At 44.6% G+C, this 21,272-nt stretch overlaps 1 protein-coding gene across 1 annotated transcript in view; it reads left to right on the top strand.

The window, feature by feature from the left end:
* Positions 1–2,742: 2,742 nt before the first annotated feature.
* Positions 2,743–21,272, top strand: part of IPO5 (importin 5) — a 46,027-nt gene continuing 27,497 nt past the window's right edge. The window contains exons 1-8 of the mRNA XM_066619369.1: positions 2,743–2,898; positions 12,520–12,600; positions 15,467–15,659; positions 16,820–16,922; positions 17,833–17,929; positions 18,269–18,373; positions 19,591–19,713; positions 19,806–19,926. Of these exons, the coding sequence (XP_066475466.1) occupies positions 2,806–2,898; positions 12,520–12,600; positions 15,467–15,659; positions 16,820–16,922; positions 17,833–17,929; positions 18,269–18,373; positions 19,591–19,713; positions 19,806–19,926 (916 nt within the window). The 5' untranslated portion in view covers positions 2,743–2,805. The remainder of the gene's footprint in view (positions 2,899–12,519; positions 12,601–15,466; positions 15,660–16,819; positions 16,923–17,832; positions 17,930–18,268; positions 18,374–19,590; positions 19,714–19,805; positions 19,927–21,272) is intronic.

The raw sequence follows: 21,272 nt of genomic DNA, 5'->3' as shown, positions 1-21,272 counted from the left end.
ATCTATAATAACATTGATTTCCCAAATATATGGCAATGTGGCTGGAACATGAAGAACTTGAAAGAATTTATAGCCTGCAATATAATTTGCTCCAAGTAGACATTTCAGCTACTGATAAGCCCCCACCCTGTTGCCTCATCACATTCCTTCTCACATTTGAGCATTTGTTTTACTTCAAACTAGCTTCAGATGCAATTCTGGAATAGCTGCAACAAGTCAATAGTATCTACCACCTCTGATATTTAATGAGGTATGAAATTATCTGGATTTGATATATTCTTTGGTGTTATTACAATCTTGTCTCACTTCATGTATGTTTACACTCACTGTGCATACCTAAGGACACTACGTGCATCTGGTCCTTAAAATAAGGGCCAACAATGATGGGCTCTCAAAACCTAGCCTTGATCTTATTTTTGCTGCATTTTGTGGTGAAAACTGCAGACATTTCTAAATTATTCTATACCATCACAATTCTAAATTATTCTATACCATCACATACCTATGCACATATACATAGGTCCCCTACTGCTCACTTGCAATCCTGGCCCCTGTTCCTCCAAGACCAGGACAGCAGAATGTCACCTCCCTCCGCAGAGAATGCCCCTGCTGCCACCCCCCACAGTCGCATCTGGGGCACCCTCTGAAGGCCTCTGTACAGGGCACTGTGGGGGAGGGGCAGTGCAGGAAATCAGGGGCAGTCCTGGGAATTGCATCGCTGCCTCCTCCCTGCCTCCAAGCTGCCCCCGCCCCTTAAGATGAAAGTGGCCAGGGCCCACAGGCTGGGGCATTGTGACACCCCAGTTTGAAAAGCCCTGCCCTATGACGTACTCTTTGCCTATCTCTTTCTATGGCAGAGTGGTTAGAGAGCAGCTGTGAGAACTGGTCAGTGTAGGTTCTAAGTCTTATCACCATTGTTTGTAAAGTTGAAAAGAACAAATTATATCCTCTAGTCTAGCATTTCACAGATAAAGATAGGGACACGTACTCATCCCACAAACACACATCGCTGAGTGCTTTTCTTTACCTGTCACAGTCTACCTTTGTTTACTATACAATGGCCCATACTGGTGGAAAAAAGGGGAGTTACGGCCCAGTCCCTATCCAACTTTCTAGTGCTGATGCAGCCATTCCAACAGGGCGTGCACTGCATCCTGTAGTGGGGGAGGCAGCTACTGAAGCCTCCTCAGGATAAGGGAATGTTTCTTTCCTTTCCTTGGTGCTACACTGCGGCTATGGCTGGAAAGGATTGGGCCCTTATCAGCTGAATGTAACAATTTCCTTTAAATCAGCAGTGCCCAAACTTGCGACTGCTGTGCACCTGGAATGTGGTTCCTGTCCAGACCTCAGCTTTCTGTTCTGCCCCAAACATCTGAGTACACCTGGGTACTAGGACACTCTGGGCAGTTGTGTCTGTTGCCCAGCGTTGTAGAAGACTGTGTGACAGGATGTCCAGGCAGATACAACTGCCCAGAGTGTCCTGGTGCCTAGGTCTACCCAGACAATGAGGCGTGCAGGGGTGGAACAGTAAGGTCCACTCAGTCCGCTCATCAGGTGGATGAGTTCGTGCGAAACATGGATCCGGCCCCTGGGCTGGGTTTCAGCGGCCCTGCTTTAACTAAGGGCGCAATCCTAACCCACTTTCTAGCACTGACTTAAGGGCAATGCAGCTCTGAGGTCAGGGAACAAACATTCCCTTATTTTGAGGAGGCATCCGTGAGTGACACCCAACTGCAGGATGCAGCACACATCCCATTGGCACCGCTATGCCAGTGTTGGAAAGTTGGTTAGGATTTGGGCCTAAAGTCATGTTTAACCTCTCAGTACATCTGGTAGAACAGGTGCAACCAAGCGCTTTCAGTCACATTCACTTATCTATGCAACTAGTTATGTGACAGAATCTGTACTTTGTGTGTATGTGAGTTCCACTTGTGCAGATCTGCTCTCAGACCACCTCACATCTGGGTGTGTGCGTGTGCTTGTTTAAACTGGAAACGGCGTTGCCTTGCATGCGGGGGGGGGGGGTGGATCCAAGTGGGGGCCATGGACACATGGCCCCCCCCCCAAACTGTTGTACCAGCAGGGAAAAGCGCCCACCGTGATGTGATGGGGATCAAAATTGGGTGCCAGGGGAACGCCCACTAGGCAGGGCGCCAGTGATGTCAGCTGGAATGGGAGCAGCCCAAGTCTACCCAGCAGGTAGCCCAGGCGGGAGCCCAGGTCTACCCGCCCAGCAAACCTTGGCCGCAGAGGCCAAAGCTCAACAGGAGGCCGAGGTCTACCCGCCTGGTTGGCCTGGGCTCTGGAGGCGGCCCCACCACACACTGGATCCACTCGCCCAGGACTCATGCGCCAGCCCATTCCAAGAGGGAATCACCTTACAATCTCCCGCGCTTTCTCCTCTCGCCCCTCCCCCCTGACCACCCGATGCGCTTCCCGCCCAGTGAAAGGGCCGCTGTCAGAGCCTCCGGCCAATGGGGTGCTGCGCTCCTCTCCTGGCCACGCCCCGAGGAAGGGCGGGAGGGGGCAACCCCGGCAGTGACTTCACAATACGCCCTTCCCGCCCAATCACAAAGGCAGCGGCCGCGCCGACCAATCAGGGAGGAGCGGCGTTTCGCCCGCAGCCAATGGTGACGGCGCAGCCCTGCGCCGGCAGGAGGGGCTTGTCCTGTCAGGAGGTGGGGAGAAAGAAGAGCGCGGCGGTGGCGCTCCGCCTCCCTTGGTCGGTGCGCGGCCTGGAGTCCCCTCCTCCTCCTCCTCCTCCCCCCTCCTCCCTGCCCGGCTGGCCTTCTTTTTGGGGCAGCCATGGCGGCGGCAGCGGAGCAGGAGCAGCAGCAGTTCTACCTTCTCCTCAGCAACCTACTCAGCCCGGACAACGCCGTCCGGAAGCAGGCCGAGGTGGGTGCCGCTCCTCCCTCCGTCACTCCCCTCCTCCGGCGCCAGAGCCGGCGGCCTTCCCCTGTCAGCGGCTGTGCCCGTGTGGGCCCCACGTGCTCTGGCCGCGATCTCCGAAGCAGGCTGGCGGCCGTTAGAGCCGTTGGCCGTCAGCAGGGCGCGTGACGTTCCACGCCAACCGCCTTTCCCCTTCGCCCGAAGCCTCGGCCGGCTCCCCCCCGCACGAACGCTTCCGTCTGTCCTCTGTTCTCGCCACTCTCCGTGGAACGTCCCCTCCCCCCACGCACTAGCCGTCCCTGGCCGGCTCTGGACTCGTCACAGCCCTGGTTCCTCCTGCCTCGTCACGTCCCGCATTCCCCCCCCCCCTTCTTCCACCCAGTCTCTGACCACTTTCCTCGCCGCTTCCTCATGGGCGCCTTCCCACCTTCCATGTCTGACTGACTTCCACGGAGAGGCGCCCAAAGCTGCTGCCCGCCGGCTTCTCCCAGGGTGTGTCGAGGAGCCCACCCCCTTTCCTCTGGGAAGTGCTTTGTAGGGGCAGTGGGGGTCTTCCCCCCATCAGTTCCACAGCATGAGGCGGGCTGGGGTAGTGAATGACAAACGGGGATGCCCTGGTTTAGGTCCTTCATGATAAATTAGGAGTTTATATATGTTTATATATATAGGTACATTATATACCAGTGAGTTTACACATATGTGTGTATATACATATACATATATGATACGCACATATACACACACACACATCATAGATACACACACACACATGGCACAGGTATGTGCCATATAACACTGCAGATGCATTCTCCTATCCCTGTTGCTATGTGATTAGGTTGTTAAGCGAACATTTGGCCCAATCTGGTACCTTTGTTGTGTAAACAGACATTAGCTGACTGCACAGGCTGCTGCAGACCAATTGCATTAAGAGCCTCTTTGTTGTGTAAGCAGACGCTCTGCTGCAGGCTATGGGAGTCCTGACTGCCTCATTAAGAGCCTCTTTGTTGTGTGTCAACCACCGTTGTATATGCGGTCTGTCATTAAGTGGAAGGTTGTTAAGTGGCACACACATATACCTATATACATGTGATACGCGCATATATACACATAAACACACTCGCTCTGTATATGGAGAAATAAGTTAAGGCAAAATGTTTAACAGGACAATTTAATGCTAATTTGTTCTGTCAACCCCTTGTTTACATCTGTATTTGGAAATTCTAAGTCACTAGGAGCCCAATCCTATGTATGTCTACTCACAAGTAAGTTCTGTTATACTCAGTGAGGCTTACTCCCAGGTAGAGTGTGGATAGGGTTTCAGCCTAGGTGATATGGCTGTTCTTGTTGCCCTCTCCTCCCAAGATGTGTAGAGACAGGGACCAGAAGAATGGATATTGTAATATTCACAGTTCAGTTTGCTTCATGGAAACAGTGAATCTCAAAGTAACTGGTGTGTTTCTTCTTCTTTGTCAGTTTACTGTGGTCAGAGTGACGGAGATATCTTTTGTAAATTTATGAGCTCTCTCAATTGGTTTCTGAATTGTAGAATAATAATTCTGCCTCTCTAATTTTTAATCTGTGAAATGTCTTCATCATTTAGCATGGTATTGAATGAAGCTTTTTCTCCATTGTATGTTTCTCATTGTTGTCCTAAGTTTGGAACTACAGAATTTTTTGGTAATTAGTGAATCCGGATAATGCCTTCTTTCCACCCCCAGGACTGCTTTAAATTCTTCATTGTAAAACCTAGTGGGGAATCTCTGTTCCATTGAAATAAATGCCAGCGTCTGGCTTAGTTTTTTCATTGGATGGCTTTGCTGAAGCTTTTATCACTTACATCACTTCAGCAATCAGCAGAGATCAGCACATTCTTTCATAATGAACAATTGTATAAAATGCTATTCTCAGTACTGTAGAGCAAAACAGTATGTAGGGTGATTGATTTATTTTTTTCTGTTACTGTCATGAATTCACATTCAAGGTTAAAGTTGTATGTTTTAGAGCTATCAATTCCAGTGAAGCAGCATGCCATGCATATTCATATTCTGAAACATGAGTGAGAAGAGGCTAATAAAAGATTGGAGTTTTTCCTCTTTGAGCCATAAGAATAGCCAAATACTAAGAACTTGTGAAAGAAGCTGCAAATCATATAAGTAACATCTCTGGCATCTGAACAAGAAAATAGTTGTTGGGCATATTAACTTCTCTGTGGTAATAGCCAGTTTCTAGTAGATTCAGATTCAGGAACATTTATGGGATTACATTTTTTTAAAATCCACTCTTAATAAACCACAGACATAGTAAACCCCCAGCACTTCAATAGGTTACCCCCCCAACAAACTAATTCAAGATTGACATGAAGTTGCTAGTATATTGTACTAGCTTAGATGTTTTGTTGATCATTTGTTTCTCTGTGTCCAGAAACACTATGTTTCTGGTGCGACCTTGGTATTCACAGATCCAGTATCCATGAATTTAACACATCACGAATGCCAACAGATACCAAGGTTGCCATTTAATTGGCCGGACTGAAACAGCAGTTGGATTATTCCTCCCCTTCTGTTTAAAGGCAGGGGAGAGAGGAGCAACATAAATCCTTAGGGCAGCATGGTCTTTTTCCAGCAGAGGAGTGGCCTGTGAGACATCCAGTATTAGGCTTGGCCTGCTTTTAACTTTTTTATAAGCAGCTCTACTGGTTGTTTCTGTCTGTATAGGCCAGTCTCAGGAGGTGGGCCTCGCCACATGTGTTTTTTCTTAGGAGGGAGCTCGGGAAGGGAGGGGTGCCACTATCAAGAGAGTGACGGGCCAAGGGAGATCTGGTGGTGGGAGTTGGACAGGCCATTACAGGAGAAGGAGAATCCATCATAGGCAGATCATCTCTCCTTCTGGTCCTTCTCCCAATTCTCGAATGCCTGGTGGTCTTGGCAGTGAGTCCCTGGATCTGAAGCTGCTGCTTTTGAATGCCAGGTCGGTGAACAACAAAACCTGCATCATCCAGGATTTAATCCTGGATGAGAAAGCCGACCTGGTATGTATTACGGAGACCTGGTTGGACATGGTGGGAGGAGTTAGTCTCTCCCAACTTTGTCCACCAGGTTTCCAGGTGTTGCAGCAGCCAAGACTGCAGGGACAGGGAGGGGGAGTTGCAATGGTCTATCGTGAGCATCACCCTTACCAGGTGCCCTGTTCAGTTTGCTGGGTTCGAGTGCCTGCATATTGTGTTGAGAGGGCCGAACAGGATTGGGATTCTGTTGCCGCCCGCCTGTTGCCTGTTCTGTTGCTGCCCGCCCACCTGCAGCCCGCCCTGCTGCCCAACAGTCTCCCTGCCTGAGCTGACCGAGGTGATCTCGGGGGTAGCATTGGAGTCCCCCCCCAACCTGTTAGTGCTGGGGGACTTGTGTTCATGCCGAGGCCCCTGCAGCAGGTGCAGCTCAGGATTTCATGGCCGCCATGAGAACCATGGGCCTGTCCCAGAAGATCTTGGCCCCAGTACATACCGCAGGACACCTGCTGGACCTGGTGTTTACAGCTGGGTAAGGGGGTATGTAGAATGTAGATTAAGATCACTCCATTGGACAGAACTTCTTGGTAAGGTTTAGGCTTGTTGTGGCTTTTTACCTTTGCAGAGGCGGGGGACCGCATTCTGTGATCCGCCCCTGGAGGCTAATGGATCCTGAAGGCTTCCTGAGGGCTCTGGGGGATTTTCCCACTGCCAAGACTGGCATCTCATCTGAGGCCCTGGTTGACCTCTGGAATGGGGAAATGACCAGGGCAGTGGATGAGATTACTCCGGAGCGACCTCTGCCACATCGTAGACTCAAAGCAGCTCCTTGGTTCACTGAGGAGCTGCAAATGATGAAGCGGCAGGGCAGGCATCTAGAGCGACGGTGGCAGAAAACTTGTGATGAATCTGATCAGGTACGGAGTAGAGCTCATTACAGAGCCTATTCCGTGGCGGTGGTAGCAGCGAAGAGATCTTTCTTCTCTGCTACCATTGCATCTGCTGAGAACCATCTGGCAGAGCTGTTCCGTGTGGTACGGGGCCTCCTCCATCAGGCCCCTCCAGTAGACCAGGAGGAACACACGGTCAGCTGTTGTGACGTGTTTGCACAACATTTCACAGATAAAATCGATCGCATTCGTCACAACGTGGATGCCACATTGACAATGTCTGATGATGTTCCCTTGGCAACTACTTATCCGGTGTTGTGGGATTCTTTTCAGCTTGTACAGCCTGAGGATGTGGACAGACTCCTTTGGAGTGTGAGGCCATCTGCCTGCCTGCTCGACCCTTGCCCAGCTTGGCTGATAAGAGCTGCCCAGGGTGGACTGACTGAGTGGACAGGGAGGGTGGTCAACTCTTTCTTGATGGAGGGGACGTTACCACATGCTTTGAAACGGGCGGTGGTTCACCCGCTCCTGAAGAGGTCCTCCCTGGATTCCACTGTATTAGACAACTACCGGTCAGTCTCCAACATCCCATTTCTGGGCAAGGTAATTGAGCGGGTGGTGGTGTCTCAACTTCAGAGGGTCTTGGATGAAGCGGATTATTTGGATCCTTTTCAATCTGGTTTCAGGCCAGGCTTTGGGATGGATACCGCCTTGGTTTCAGGATAACCTATTGCCTTGGTTTCAGGCAATCTGGAGTGCGTCCCTGTTGGTCCTGCTGGACCTCTCAGCGGCTTTCGATACCATCAACCATGGTATCTTTCTGGGCCAATTGGCCAAGTTGGGACTTGGAGGCACTGTTTTGCGGTGGTTCTGCTCCTACTTGGAGGGTCGGTCCCAGATGGTGGTGCTGGGAGATGCCTGTTCGACACCCTGGCCCTTGAGGTGCGGGGTACCACAGGGTTCAATTCTGTCCCCCATGCTATTTAACATCTACGTGAAACCACTGGGGGAGGTCATCTGGGGGTTTGGAGTGGGGTGCTATCAATATGCCGAGGACACCCAGCTCTGTCTCCTTTCCTCCAGACTCCAGGGTGTCGGTTGAGGTCCTAGAGCGCTGTCTGGAGGCATTGAGGATTTGGATGGGGGCTAAGAAGCTGAAATTAAATCTGGATAAGACAGAGGCTCTCCTGGTTCAGAAATCCTCATTGCTGGTGCTCAAGTATCAGCTTGCACTGAATGGGGTTGCACTCCCCCGAAGCAGCAGGTCCGCAGCTTGGGGGTCCACCTGAACTCGCTGCTCCTGGATTCCTAGGTGGTGGCTGTGGATAGGGGGGCCTTTGCTCAGCTTTGGCTGGTGCGCCAGCTGCGGCCGTACTTGGATCGTGCAGACCTGGCCATGGTGATCCATGCCATGGTGACATCAAGGTTAGATTATTGTAAAGCACTCTGTGTGGGGCTGCCCTTGAAGACGGTTTGGAAACTGCAACTAGTGCAGAATGCAGCGGCCCATGTAGTTACTGGAGGTAGGTGGTTTGACTCTGTCAGTCCACTTCTCCAGCGGCTGCATTGGCTAACTATTTGTTTCCGGGCCCAATTCAAGGTGCTGGTTTTGACCTTTAAAGCCCTATACTGCTCTGGGCCAGGGTATCTTAGAGATCACCTACCCCCGTACAGTCCGGCTTGTGCACTTAGGTCATCAGAGAAGGCCTTTTTACAAGTGCTGCTACCTAGGGAGTTACGTGGGGTGGCAGCAAAAAATAGGGCCTTCTCAGTAGTGGCACCAACGCTATGGAATTCCCTTCCCCTTGACTTAAGAACTGCTCCCTCTCTTGAAACTTTTTGGTGAGGCCTGAAGACCCTTCTGTTTAGACAAGCCTTCTGAGTTCCTGGCCTTTTTAACATCTCTTAATATCTTTTTTAAAACCTGGTTACAGGCCTGATCCTTTTATGATTTGCTATTCTATGCTCTTTTACCTGACTACTTTTTATCTAACTACTGTTTTTATGATATGTTGTTAATATGCTTTTATCTGTTTTTTATCTGTTTTATCTGTTGTTAATATGCCTTTATCTGATTTATCTGTTTTTAAATTATGTTTTTTAATTTGTTTTAACCTTTGTTGTAAGACACCTTGAATCCCACCGGGGAGAAAGGCGGGGTAAAAATAATAATAATTTAAGAAAAAGACAAAATTCCTTGAAAAATCACACTTCTTACCTTCATGTGGTCAAACCATGTGGTTTCCAAGCCTCTCTTGGCTAAAAATAGCAGTAATGACCCACCGTCATGCAGAGGTTCCTGGTTACTCCTAGGGTTGCCCCAGAATGCATTGGGATTTCAGTATCTGCAGAGAATGGAACCCCCATGGAAACTGGGATCAGACTGTACTGGTCACAAATGATAGAGGAAGACTGTTTTCCTGCTCTTGTTAATTTCTAAATGTATCAGTGGAGAGCCTCTTTACACTGTGACTCTGAAGTCATCCCTGAGTGGAACAGAATCTAGATACTCTTGATTGGCAAGGATCTTGGAGAAAGCAGTATGAATAGAAAATGAATTTATGATCACAGTCCATGAAGTACACCAAATAGTAGTAGATGCTCACTAGTTCTCCAGTCTTCAGCTGATCTTGAAAATGCAGGCACAATTTGATCTTGGTTACATTTAACTTAATGTATCCGATACTTTTAGCAAGGTTGGCAGCATCTGCTTTGAAAGTTGCTCTTCAACTTTCATTCAGTTTGGAAGAATGCACGCTGTGACATCAACAGTTGCTAATCAAACAAGTCTATTTGGTAGTCATCCCCTGGAATCCATACAACAGTTGCCTACATCCACCTTAAAAGGCTTTGTATTTTGAATCTCCCTTATATCTATGCCAGTTTTGACTTTTGTCAGAAGTGTGTAATTTTTTTAGACATTATTTTGAAAAAAAATTTTTATAAATTTTCTTGAAAGGAAAATGGAAGGGAACTACTTTGCCTTAGAAACTGTAAGAGTGGCTTTTGTTTTAAAGGCCTGAAAAATAATGTATATTTGATAGGTTATGGTAATTAGGACTAGGTAAAAGATCAGCTGAGAGTTAGGAATAAAGCAAATTCTGATCTTTCCTATAGAGATGTTGGTTCTGTATTACTCTTGCTCTAGATGGTTTTTATTTTGAATTACTTCTAGAAGCTTTATTTAAACTACTGTTGCTGTGTTGGCGTGAAATTGAATTGATTAAGATTAAATAACAGGAAATCAAAATGATATACAGTATTTGTTAACTATTAACTGCTACGTTTCTGCATGGTTGCGAGTGGCTTATTTGATTAAGTAGCATTGTATAATGTCAGATTTTCTATAAACCTCTGCTGAGGTAGAAGATCTCTCTTATTGCTTCATTGTATTGGCAACCTTCAGTCTCGAAAGACTATGGTATCGCACTCTGAAAGGTGGTTCTGGCACAGCGTCTAGTGTGGCTGAAAAGGCCAATCCGGGAGTGACAATCCCTTCCACACCGGGAGCAAGTGCAGTCTGTCCCTGGTCTGTCTCCCTGGCTATGGGCCTTCCTTCTTTGCCTCTTTGCCTCAGACTGTTGGCCAAGTGTCTCTTCAAACTGGGAAAGGCCATGCTGCACAGCCTGCCTCCAAGCGGGCCGCTCAGAGGCCAGGGTTTCCCACTTGTTGAGGTCCATCCCTAAGGCCTTCAGATCCCTCTTGCAGATGTCCTTGTATCGCAGCTGTGGTCTACCTGTAGGGCGCTTTCCTTGCACGAGTTCTCCATAGAGGAGATCCTTTGGGATCCGGCCATCATCCATTCTCACGACATGACCGAGCCAACGCAGGCGTCTCTGTTTCAGCAGTGCATACATGCTAGGGATTCCAGCACGTTCCAGGACTGTGTTGTTAGGAACTTTGTCCTGCCAGGTGATGCCGAGAATGCGTTGGAGGCATCGCATGTGGAAAGCGTTCAGTTTCCTCTCCTGTTGTGAGCGGAGAGTCCATGACTCGCTGCAGTACAAGAAGTGTATAAAAGAACACTTTTTAGTATGAATAATGAAGGTTGTTTTTCTGCTTATAGCAGATTCTTTAAAGTTTGACTTGATATTATAAAGATACATTTATCTTGTAAAATATAGACACTTGACAAATACTTTTGTGGTGTGCTTTCCAGTTACTTTAGATTTATTTAGAGCATGTCAGGGGGAGGGGCCAGCCAGCACTGAGCAGACGTGCCTTTCTTGGGCTCTTGAAAGGCACTCTGTTTTTTCCCAAAAACGCGGATCCGAGGATTGTTTGTCAGGAGAGACAAACTCCTCCATGTGATGGCATGATCCCTGAGGAGATAAAGCCTGGCCAGGGGGGCTTTCCCAGGAGATTCCGCTGTCTTGGCAGCAATGGTGAAGAATTCATTTTGAATCACGCTGAAGGCTCCTGCAGGGAAAGACGTTGAAAGACTTATTATTTATTCCGTTATTCTGTTTGTGTATGCCTGGCGTGAACTGAGTAATTTGATTGCCTGATTTGGTTTTTTGTTACCATGAGAAGAGGAGGGGGGAGATTTTCCCCCAGCTGTTCATTGGTGTGAGGAGAAATTATAGAAGAGATTTACCAAGCTTGTTATGGTTATCTGAAAATACAATTACAACTTTACAACTTTGAATTTCGGTGGATTATAAATTAACTGTCCTTGGATAAAGTTTGTGCATTGGAGCGTTTATTGACTTGGTTTGCTACTATCGTTTGGGAGTGCGGCTGGATGTTTTGACATTCTTGTGGATTGAGGAATGTGGTTGCCAAGGCTACAAGTATAAACACAGTAGATAAGAAACAAAAATGAAACAAGAACAGTGTACCAGTGACATCTAGTGGATTTAAAAAGACATTGCAAGAACTGGTTTTGTGTTTATAAGTGGAGCAAGGAAGATAATACACTGAGGACATCTAGTGGTCTTAAAGAACATTAACAAAGATGGCAGCTAAAACAGTGTAAGTCCGAAGGGTGAGGATACAAAATATACAAGAAGAGAAAGAAGACACATCACAACCGATTGCCAGATTAATATTAGAAGGGATTGATACATCGATGGAGGAGATATTTAAAGAAGTGGATCCAGTGAGAAGAGTGAGCACTTTTTATCTGAGAAAACACAAATTACCAAGAGAAACTTACGTGAAATTCATCAGGACCTTTTACAGAGATAAATTACTGAAGGCCTCACAGGAAAAGGAATGGATAGTGGATGATAATAAAGTTAAAATTTTGAGATATGTTCCATGGAGAGTGAGGAGAAGACAAAGAGAAAATAATGAATGTGGTGGAAATTGGCAGACTTTCAGAAATTTTGGATCACCACAAAAACCGACACAAATTGAGCAATGCAAACCTTTTTATGTTTGGTTGAAAATGAAGTTTTAGAAATATATGATAGGGCATTTAGATGATTGTATTATATATCTAATTTGATATATGACAGATGAATGATGAATGAAAAATGATATTAAGAGGTAAATTTAGAAGAGGAAATTGATTAAGATATGTAATGATTTATTAGTTTTAGCAATATATGATGATATTTGATTTCCTGCACCCTCTTTTGTGTGTTATGTTTTGTTTTTGTTTTTTGTGTTGTGTGTTTATATTTGTTTTTGAAAAATGTGAAAAAAAATTTATTTAGAGCATGTCAAGGAAGTAAGACGATATAGTTTAATTTTTGTGTGTTAATTTGTTTCTGATCTCTTCTTTTGTAGGAAACATATGAAAACATACCCGGCCAATCTAAGATCACATTCCTTTTACAAGCTGTCAGAAATACTACTGTTGCTGAAGAGGTATTTTTTTCAATAAATTTCTAATAATCCCTAAAACATTCATAAGTGAGAATGACATCAGGATCATAGCATTGTTTAATATTGTATTAAAATAAATTACAATTGTGTTTAATCTTGTCAACAGAAATTAAAGTACAAAGGAATGTACTCGTATCATTAATATCCTGTAGCCCAGTCCTGAGCTGCTCAGTACATGGGGCTGCAGTGGCACCAAAAATGCCTGCTACTGCATCCAGCGAGCTCCAGGCAGCCGCTGCCTCCTCCTCAGGAGAAGGGGACTTTCATCCCCTTCCCCTGGGTAAACTGAGTAGCCCTGCAGTGAGGCTACTCGATTTTACATCAACTTGAAGGTCGGGGTAGAATTCAGAACCCCCATGTCAGGCAACCAGGCTGACACAGAGGCTCTGGATCGGGTGGAGCAAAGCTCCTCCAGTCTTGCCTCTCTCCCACCCTGCTCCCTCCCCCAGGAACACCTCTTTCCCGCCCTCACTCTGCCTCCCTCTGCCCTGGAACACCTCATCCCCACCTCCTCTCACACCCCCACCTACCTCTCCGCTGCTTCGCAGTCTGCGTGACCACCATGCGATGTTCTGGTGCTCCACTGGTGCTAGCCCAGGGTTGGGCTAGCACTGGTGCTAGGGCCCACAAACGTGTCTTACAGCATGTTTGCGACAGTACCCTCTGGCGGTGAGCTGGCGTGCACTCCATAGGATTGGGCCCTTAAAGAACAAATGATCAGGAAGTTACCTTTGTGGTATACTCTGTGTTTTCAACAAATTTCCCCATTAATATTTCTTTTGCCCTATACTCTATATATAGTCATGCGTCGCTTAGTGACAGGGATGTGAACTGTTGCCAAGCAAGGTTTGACATGCAAAGCCCTGCTCCCATCACCTCTGAAGGCTTTTCTGAACCTTCCAGAGGCAACATGCGTGTGCATTGCCTCTACGAGTCTCAAAATGGCTGTTTCGGGTGAAAAGTCCTGCTAATTGGGTAAGAGGCACTTTGTCAAGTGGGTGCTCCTTTTTTTAGCAGGGGGAGAGTAACTGGCCCACCTCACCCCAGCAGTGTCTGTTCTAGTGGCTGTCTGCTGGTATTCATTTGCATCTTTTTAGGTTGTGAGCCCTTTTGGGACAGGGAGCCATTTAGTTATTTGATTTTTCTCTGTAAACCACTTTGTGAACTTTTAGTTGAAAAGCAGTATATAAATACTGTTAATAATAATAATAAGTCACATGTTTTTGGCTGAAACTGCCAGTCTGAACCTCGTAGAGGCAGCGTGCGCACTGCCTCTGCAAGGCTCAGAAAAGCATCTGGAGGCGAGGGGAGCATGACTCCCCAGCTTCGGAGGCTGGGAAGAGTAAACAGGGACCAGCAGTGGCCGTTGTGTATGCAGTCTGTTGCTGGTTGGAACATTGCTGAGCTAGGCTCACTTGCATACACTTTTTTCAATTTAGGAAAGTTCATAGTGTTTGGAGGGCTGGGGGTGGTTTGCTGATAAGGTAGGTCTTGCTTGAAAATACATGTACCTCTGGGTCATGAAGACTTCATGATGGGTCATGAAGATGCATAAACAATAGTCATTGCAACTTAGAGCTGTGAACATGAAGTTGCACACGTATTGATATATTACACACTATTAAAATCGGCAGTAAAATTATTGTGATGAGTCTGTGATTATTCTGGTGACTATATGTGTGCAGGGAGAGCTATCGCTCGTTCTACCTGTACGCAGCGGTTTCCCTTGGAAGCATGCATACAACCCTGCATCTCATGACAACTAGTTCTCAGTCTATGGGCACAATGCTAACCTACTTTCTAGCATCACCGTAATGGCAGTGCAGCTCCAGGATAAGGGAAGAAGCATTCCCTTACATTGAGGAGGCCTCCGTGAGTGCCACGCAACTGCAGGATTGCTGCACGCAACTTGTCCCATTGACATCGCTATACCAGTGCTGGAAAGTTGGTTAGGATTTGGGCAATCAATGGAAATGATTGTCCAGCCTATGCTTTCTATGTCTGTGGTCTCTAAGGCATTGGTCCTCTACAGTGTGGCTGCTCATTTGGCAGGATTTCATATTATCCATTTTTTTCACTGTCATTTCCTATAATATTTCAAGTTCAACATGCCACTGATATTTACTTGGGAACCTTGTGCTAATTTTCTTGAATGCACAGAATGAATGTAATTAATTGTTTTCAATTCAGACCAGAACTTTAGGCAGTATCCAAGTTGAAATAATAGTGTAGTTTTCACTAGTATATTATATCAATATGCTAGTGACAACTACACTGATATTACTTCAACTTGGATATAATGGACTGGTATATTTTCATTGACGCCTTGGGACACTGTTGTTGCACTCTGAAATTTTTTGGCAAGGCTTCAATTTTAGTTCCTTTGCTTGAAAGTGAAAATACTTAACACATAAATTTGCAAGTCACTACACTTTTTTGTAGGGACTTTAAAGTTTATGTGTATTTACTCCCCATGTTTATTCATGTTAATGTGATAGATTAAACTCTTGACAGATTGTTTCTGTATGAATTTTCAGTATGTAATTCTAGTGCAGAAATGTTTCCCTAAATTCAAATCCCCTTAAAGCTCTCTGCTTAAATGCTTCTAAGACCATGATTCTTCTACTATAGAGTCAGTTGCCTTGTTTAGCTCTTATATCAACCATGGAGTGAAATACTTGGGGGGGGGGAATAGCTATATGACTGCAGATGCCAAAAATAGGTGTGGCAGGATTAGCACTTTGGCTCAACTTCTAGGTTTTTGTGTATAACTATGTAGAAGAGAAACGTAATACGTTGTATGAGATTCTTTTCCTGTAAACATTTTAATATATGCCTTTCTTAATAGGCCAGACAAATGGCTGCTGTCCTCCTACGGAGACTTTTGTCAGCTTCTTTTGATGAAGTTTATCTGACCCTGCCTCCTGATGTTCAGACTGCTATCAAAAGTGAACTGCTCTTGATTATTCAGATGGAAACACAGTCTAGTATGAGGAGAAAAGTCTGTGATATTGTAGCTGAGCTTGCCAGGAATCTAATAGGTACAGTATCTCATTATCCTTAACTGCTCTTTTTTCAAAAATATAAGGCAGCATGTAACACACATTTATGTTAAAATAATAGAAGTTAAAAACAAGTTTTTAAAAAAGTAATTTTTAAGTATAAGATACAATACTAGCAAAGTCAAAGAGTGTCTGGAAATAATAGCCATATGTGACCAGACAGTATTCACGTGTTTTTTAAAAGCCTTCCTAGAGGCACATTTTTCACTTGCTAGTGAAAATTTAAGGATGGATTTGGCCAAGCAGGTATTTTGTCTAATTATTCCATAATGTTAGTGCCACAGCAAAAAAGTACCATCAGTAATCTTCCATTGGTAATTGGTGTGCCACAAGCGGGGGAACATATGGGTTAAGGTGCTTCCTCAGTATTTTTGAATTTTGCAGTCTTAATAAGCTTCATGAAATGTTATAGTTTGGCTTAGCGAATTAAGTTTTAAAACAAGGGCATAACTCAGAAAACAAGATTACTAAGAACTGCAACCTTATGTATCTATGTATTGTAGAAAAAACTTTAGATATACTGCATAAGACCTAGACTGCTGTCAACTAGAGCCCTGTGTATGTATGTACTACAATAACCACTGTACCTCTCATTCTGTTGCTCTGCTAGGGCGTTTGCACTCCCATCTTCCACTTTCTTTAGTAAGCAGACCTTTAATTTTCCCTGACTACAGGTGAAAGAATGGATTAAGGCTTTACACTGAAGTCCTAGGCATGTTACTTCAGAAGTAAGTTCACTTGTCTTCAGTGGGACTTACTCTCATGTAAATGGAGTGTTTATTTACTATAAGGATTGCAGTCTTAGGTGGACAAGAGGTTCAACAGCTGTAAATTCTCATGCTGTGAATCTTCTTAAAAGACTTCAGAAGAAAATGGGAAAAGCTTGTAGGAAGGAGAACTTCGTGCATTGTTTTGCAGCGTCTGCAAGAGAGTGCTATAAAAATCAATAGATTGTTCTTTTAAAAGAACAATGTCCCTTTATGCAACTGTTATCACCATTAATATTAAAAATTTGCTGTAACAACCAGTAATACCAGTGCTTAGTTCTGATTTGTTAAATATTTTAACTTCATCAACATTTTAGTTTAACAGAAAACAGTTTCAAGAGCTTATCCAAATGTTCATATTCTCTCTTTTAGATGAGGATGGCAATAACCAGTGGCCAGAAGGTCTGAAATTCTTGTTTGATTCAGTCAGCTCTCAAAATATGGGTCTTCGTGAAGCTGCATTACACATATTCTGGTATACTGCTCATCTTAACAAATGTATTTGTGCAAGTTTGTCTAGCAAAGCAAGATAATATTGTTTATGGGCTTATTAGAAACAAATGGTAAATAATTAACTTTTGTACTGCTAGGTTCTAAGGGAATCCTGCTTTGCAGGGAACCTTGGAGAGCTTGCAAGAGGGTTCTTAGTGAGGTAGCAAGCAGCTGCAGGGGGATTTCTGAGTGTATTTTTCCAGCATGCTTTAACTCACGTGGAGGAACAGTGAAATCCAATTGTCCTTGCTAGTGCTCTGTGTACTCTAGGATGTGCTCCAGAATTCCAAGGACTACCTAAGGGTAGAAAGTCTTAGAATTTCATTCAGATATAATGCCTAGTAATAATTTGTCTGCATGTAATTGACAGATTGTTTCAATAATTCTGTATTGTGGAGTGTGTTGACTTGGCATAATGATTGTAAGGCCTAAAGCAGGGTTTCCCAGTCTGTTGGGTCACACGCCCACATGCAGTGGCTTGTGACCTAGTCTCACCTAGCCTTGCTCTGGTTTGGCTCCAAATCAGTGCCCTATTCTGGAAGCTGAATTCCTCACCGGGAGTATGGGGAGGCTCTTCTGGGTTGTGCCAAGCTGGCACACTCTACTGGCTTCCGTGGGTCTTGCAATGGCTCACAGAAGTTTTGGAAAGCAACTTCCAGTTTTTAGAAAGCCGCTTCCAGTTTGCTTCCAAAAACTGGAAGTGGCTTTCCAAGGCCCATTCTGAGGTCAGTAGAGTGAGTCACCCACTTGGCACAACACAGATGAGCATCCCCACCCTTCCAGTTAGTCATTACCATGTCACAATCTGCCATGGAGGACGAGGTGGGTCACAGTGCTGAGAAGATTGGGAACCATCAGCCTAAAGCATATGTGTTTATGGTTTTTATTCTTAGGAACTTTCCTGGCATTTTTGGAAATCAGCAGCAGCATTATTTGGAGGTCATCAAACGAATGTTGGTACAGTGTATGCAGAATAATGAGAACCCAACGGTAATTCAAACCCTTTTAATTTTGACTGAATATGTAGTCAATATTCAGTAGGCTCAGGAAGCTCAATATTCAATAGCTCAGGAAGACTTATTGCTTTCTTCTAAGGATGTGGGTGGGATATTTGTGGGAGGGAATTTGATGTCTTGTTCATCTTCTAATGCTAGTGATAATACTATGGCTAAGTGCTGGGCTTTCTGCATGCTTATACGTGGAACAAATGTTGGTGTTTGCTGGGGTGGTCCTCCAAAACTTAAAATAAATTATTTAAAACTTATGAGATTCAGTCTGAGAAACACTGGGCTATTGTAACATTTACCTTTGATTGTTCTTTTTATCTAGATTAAGACACTGGCTGCTAGGGCTGCAGCTGCATTTGTTCTTGCTAATGAGCAAAATCTTCCACTTCTTAAACATTTTGCAGACTTACTCCCTGGAATCTTGCAGGTAAGATTTTTCCTGAAAGACGTCCTAAATATAAAATGTTTCCAGAAGAGTGGTATATAATAGATTTGTAATAAGAACAGTTTTCCATTTCATGGCAAAGTAGCACTATGCTCTTTCTTACCATATTGGCAAGCTTTCCAGAAGCTTATCTCAAAACCAAAATGTTGGAGTGAATCTTCAACTTCTGTTAATAGAAATTGGATTTAATTATGTAATTGAGACAGTCTGTTCATAAAATCAACTTGTTAATTTAAAATACATTGATTCAGAACCATTGACTTTTTACTACACCAAAAAGAAGGTAGACCACAAGCTGATACTTTGTAGAAAATTAATTCATGTGGAGAGACTTAAAAATCCAGTGTATCCTGGTCAGAGTGTTCTTGCCTATCACATACACAACATATTTATTGTCTTGTCACTAATGGTAAAGTTCTGCACAGTTTAACAAAAAAGCTAAAATGTGATTTAGTGCATGCTTCACATTTAGAGAAATTTCTAACATTTGCAGATATACATAACTAACAGCCCAGTCCTAAGCTCCACTGCTGCCGTGAAGTACAGTGGCACTGAAATGGCCACTACTGTATCCTGCAGAACCAGAGCAGCCACCAGAATCTCCTCAGAAAAAGGGAACATTTGTTCCTTTACTCCGGGTAGAGTCCCACTGGTTCCAGTGGGTCTTTTTGGATCTGCGCCTACAGGCATAGAACCAAGGAGGCCCGTGTTGGGTGGCTTGGGAGGGGGCATAGGATTCAGCGGCACCCTCTGCCACCGTCCCTACCTCCCTCCCGGGTCTGACCTATAGTTAACATAAAATGATGATACAGTTGTTATGTGTAATGTGTAACAATGATTAGCTCTGAAATAGAGGTGATTTGGGTACAACAGCAAAGAAGGAAATTGGCGGGGGGATGACGACTTTGTAGCTTTTTGTAGGCTTCCAGTATTGTTCTGGCACCAGGCCAGAGGAGAAGGGGATGAGTAAGAGCCCTGGGAAGTGGAATGGGTCTGGTTTGAGTGCCCGTTGAAACTATTTGTAATAGCTAAGGGAAACATAAGACACAGTTTTCAACATTTGTACTCTCCAGTTGGTAGGAACTTGGGTGTTTATGCTGGTTGCAAATACCTTGAAATATTGCTAGAATCATTGTGATGTTAGTGTGTGAATTTGTGTGACTTGCAAATGATGAGCTACTAATTGAATTCTCTTTTAGGCAGTAAATGATTCCTGCTATCAGAATGATGATTCAGTTCTAAAGTCTCTTGTAGAGATTGCAGATACAGTTCCAAAATATTTACGCCCACACTTAGAACCTACATTACAGTTGAGTTTGAAGGTATGTTTGAAAGCGCTTTCAATTCAAGTTCTGACCTATTAAGAGCACTGGTCTAATTTTCCATGTACTTGTTCAATGTTTCTTGATTTCAGTTATGTGCTGACACTAGTCTCAGTAACATGCAACGCCAGCTGGCCCTTGAAGTAATAGTTACACTATCGGAGACCGCTGCTGCTATGCTGAGAAGGCATATCAACATTGTTGCGCAAGCTAGTAAGTAAATTATTCTCATTTTAACTGAAAGGACAGTAACCAGAGAAACGTAGTTCTAGACTAGCCATTTTCAACCACTGTGCTGTGGCACACTAGTGTGCCATGGATGGTCTGCAGATGTGTCATGGGAGTTTGGGGGAGGATCACTGAGTAGGGCCACTGGGGGATGCAAGCTCCTGCTGTCAGTGCAGTGTGCCTTGTCAATTGTAAAAAAGCTGATGGTATGCCTTGACAATTTTAGTGTATTTTCAGTATGCCATGAGATGGAAAAGGTGTTCTAGACACTTTTCAGATTGTCAGTTAGCTAAAAGACAATTGCTCCAATCTGACATACTATGCACAGTTAAAAAAAAAATCTAGATTCTGCAGATCAGCTGTTGGGAAGGAAACTGGTTCTTCCTTCTTTCTGAAAAGCTACTTGCTTACCCGTGACTGCTCATTTCAAGAAGGGGAACTGTGCATGTTGTACTGCATAAAGCAATAAAAATTAAGAATTTGCTTGTTTGTCAATATGGATATTGCATGGTAAACAAGAAGATATACAAGAACCTGAGGAATGGTTAGGTAAATTACAGATAGCCACTCTGGTGTGTAACATATTGGAGGGTTGGTGGAGTGACACAAAATTAATGTGGATTTCTTTTGCATGAGTTTATGTAAAAAAAAACAACACTTAAAATCAGACAAGGAACCTCTTTTGTTTTGTTAATAATGCAGGTGTAATGTTGCTATCTAGAGCTATGTATATAAAGGTATGGTTCTAAGGAATAAAGTTGATGACTGCTAAATATACCAGGGCTGTCAAAAAAAGGCCTACAGGCCAGATATCTGGCCAGCATGATAATTGGGCTCTCCCAGCACCACCATCAGCTGCTGAGCTGCAGTGATTCATTGGCAGAAGTGGCGCAGGTGAAAGGGGAGGTACTTGGAAATCCCACTTATGCTGGCCACCTTTCAGCAATCCTGCTTCTGCCAAGGTGCTGGGAGGGAGAGATGGAAAGAGGCCTTGGAAGGCGAGGAATAATACGGGGAAAGAGGCAGACCAAGAGGGGTGAGAAAGGAAGAAGGCACTGGGAGAGTCCAATTATCATGTGGGCCCCCTTTGGCAGCAATGCTTCTGTCAAGGCATCACTTTGCAGAGCACCTCTCAGCTACTAAGCTACAAAGTGGTATCTCAGCAGAAGCAGCTCTGCTTAAGGGTAGCCTGCATAGTAATTGTGCTCTCCCATATTTTGAAAATATTAAACAAGATTTGAATATTTTTGTTTCTGTCATTTTTTTAAGTGAGAAAAAAGTGCTTATTTCTGGTCATCCCCTGCTGAATGATGTCACGTCCTGCTTAATGG

Source organism: Tiliqua scincoides, chromosome 3 (genome assembly GCF_035046505.1).
Source record: "Tiliqua scincoides isolate rTilSci1 chromosome 3, rTilSci1.hap2, whole genome shotgun sequence".
Taxonomy (NCBI): domain Eukaryota; kingdom Metazoa; phylum Chordata; class Lepidosauria; order Squamata; family Scincidae; genus Tiliqua; species Tiliqua scincoides.
This window is presented reverse-complemented; position numbering and strand designations above follow the sequence as displayed.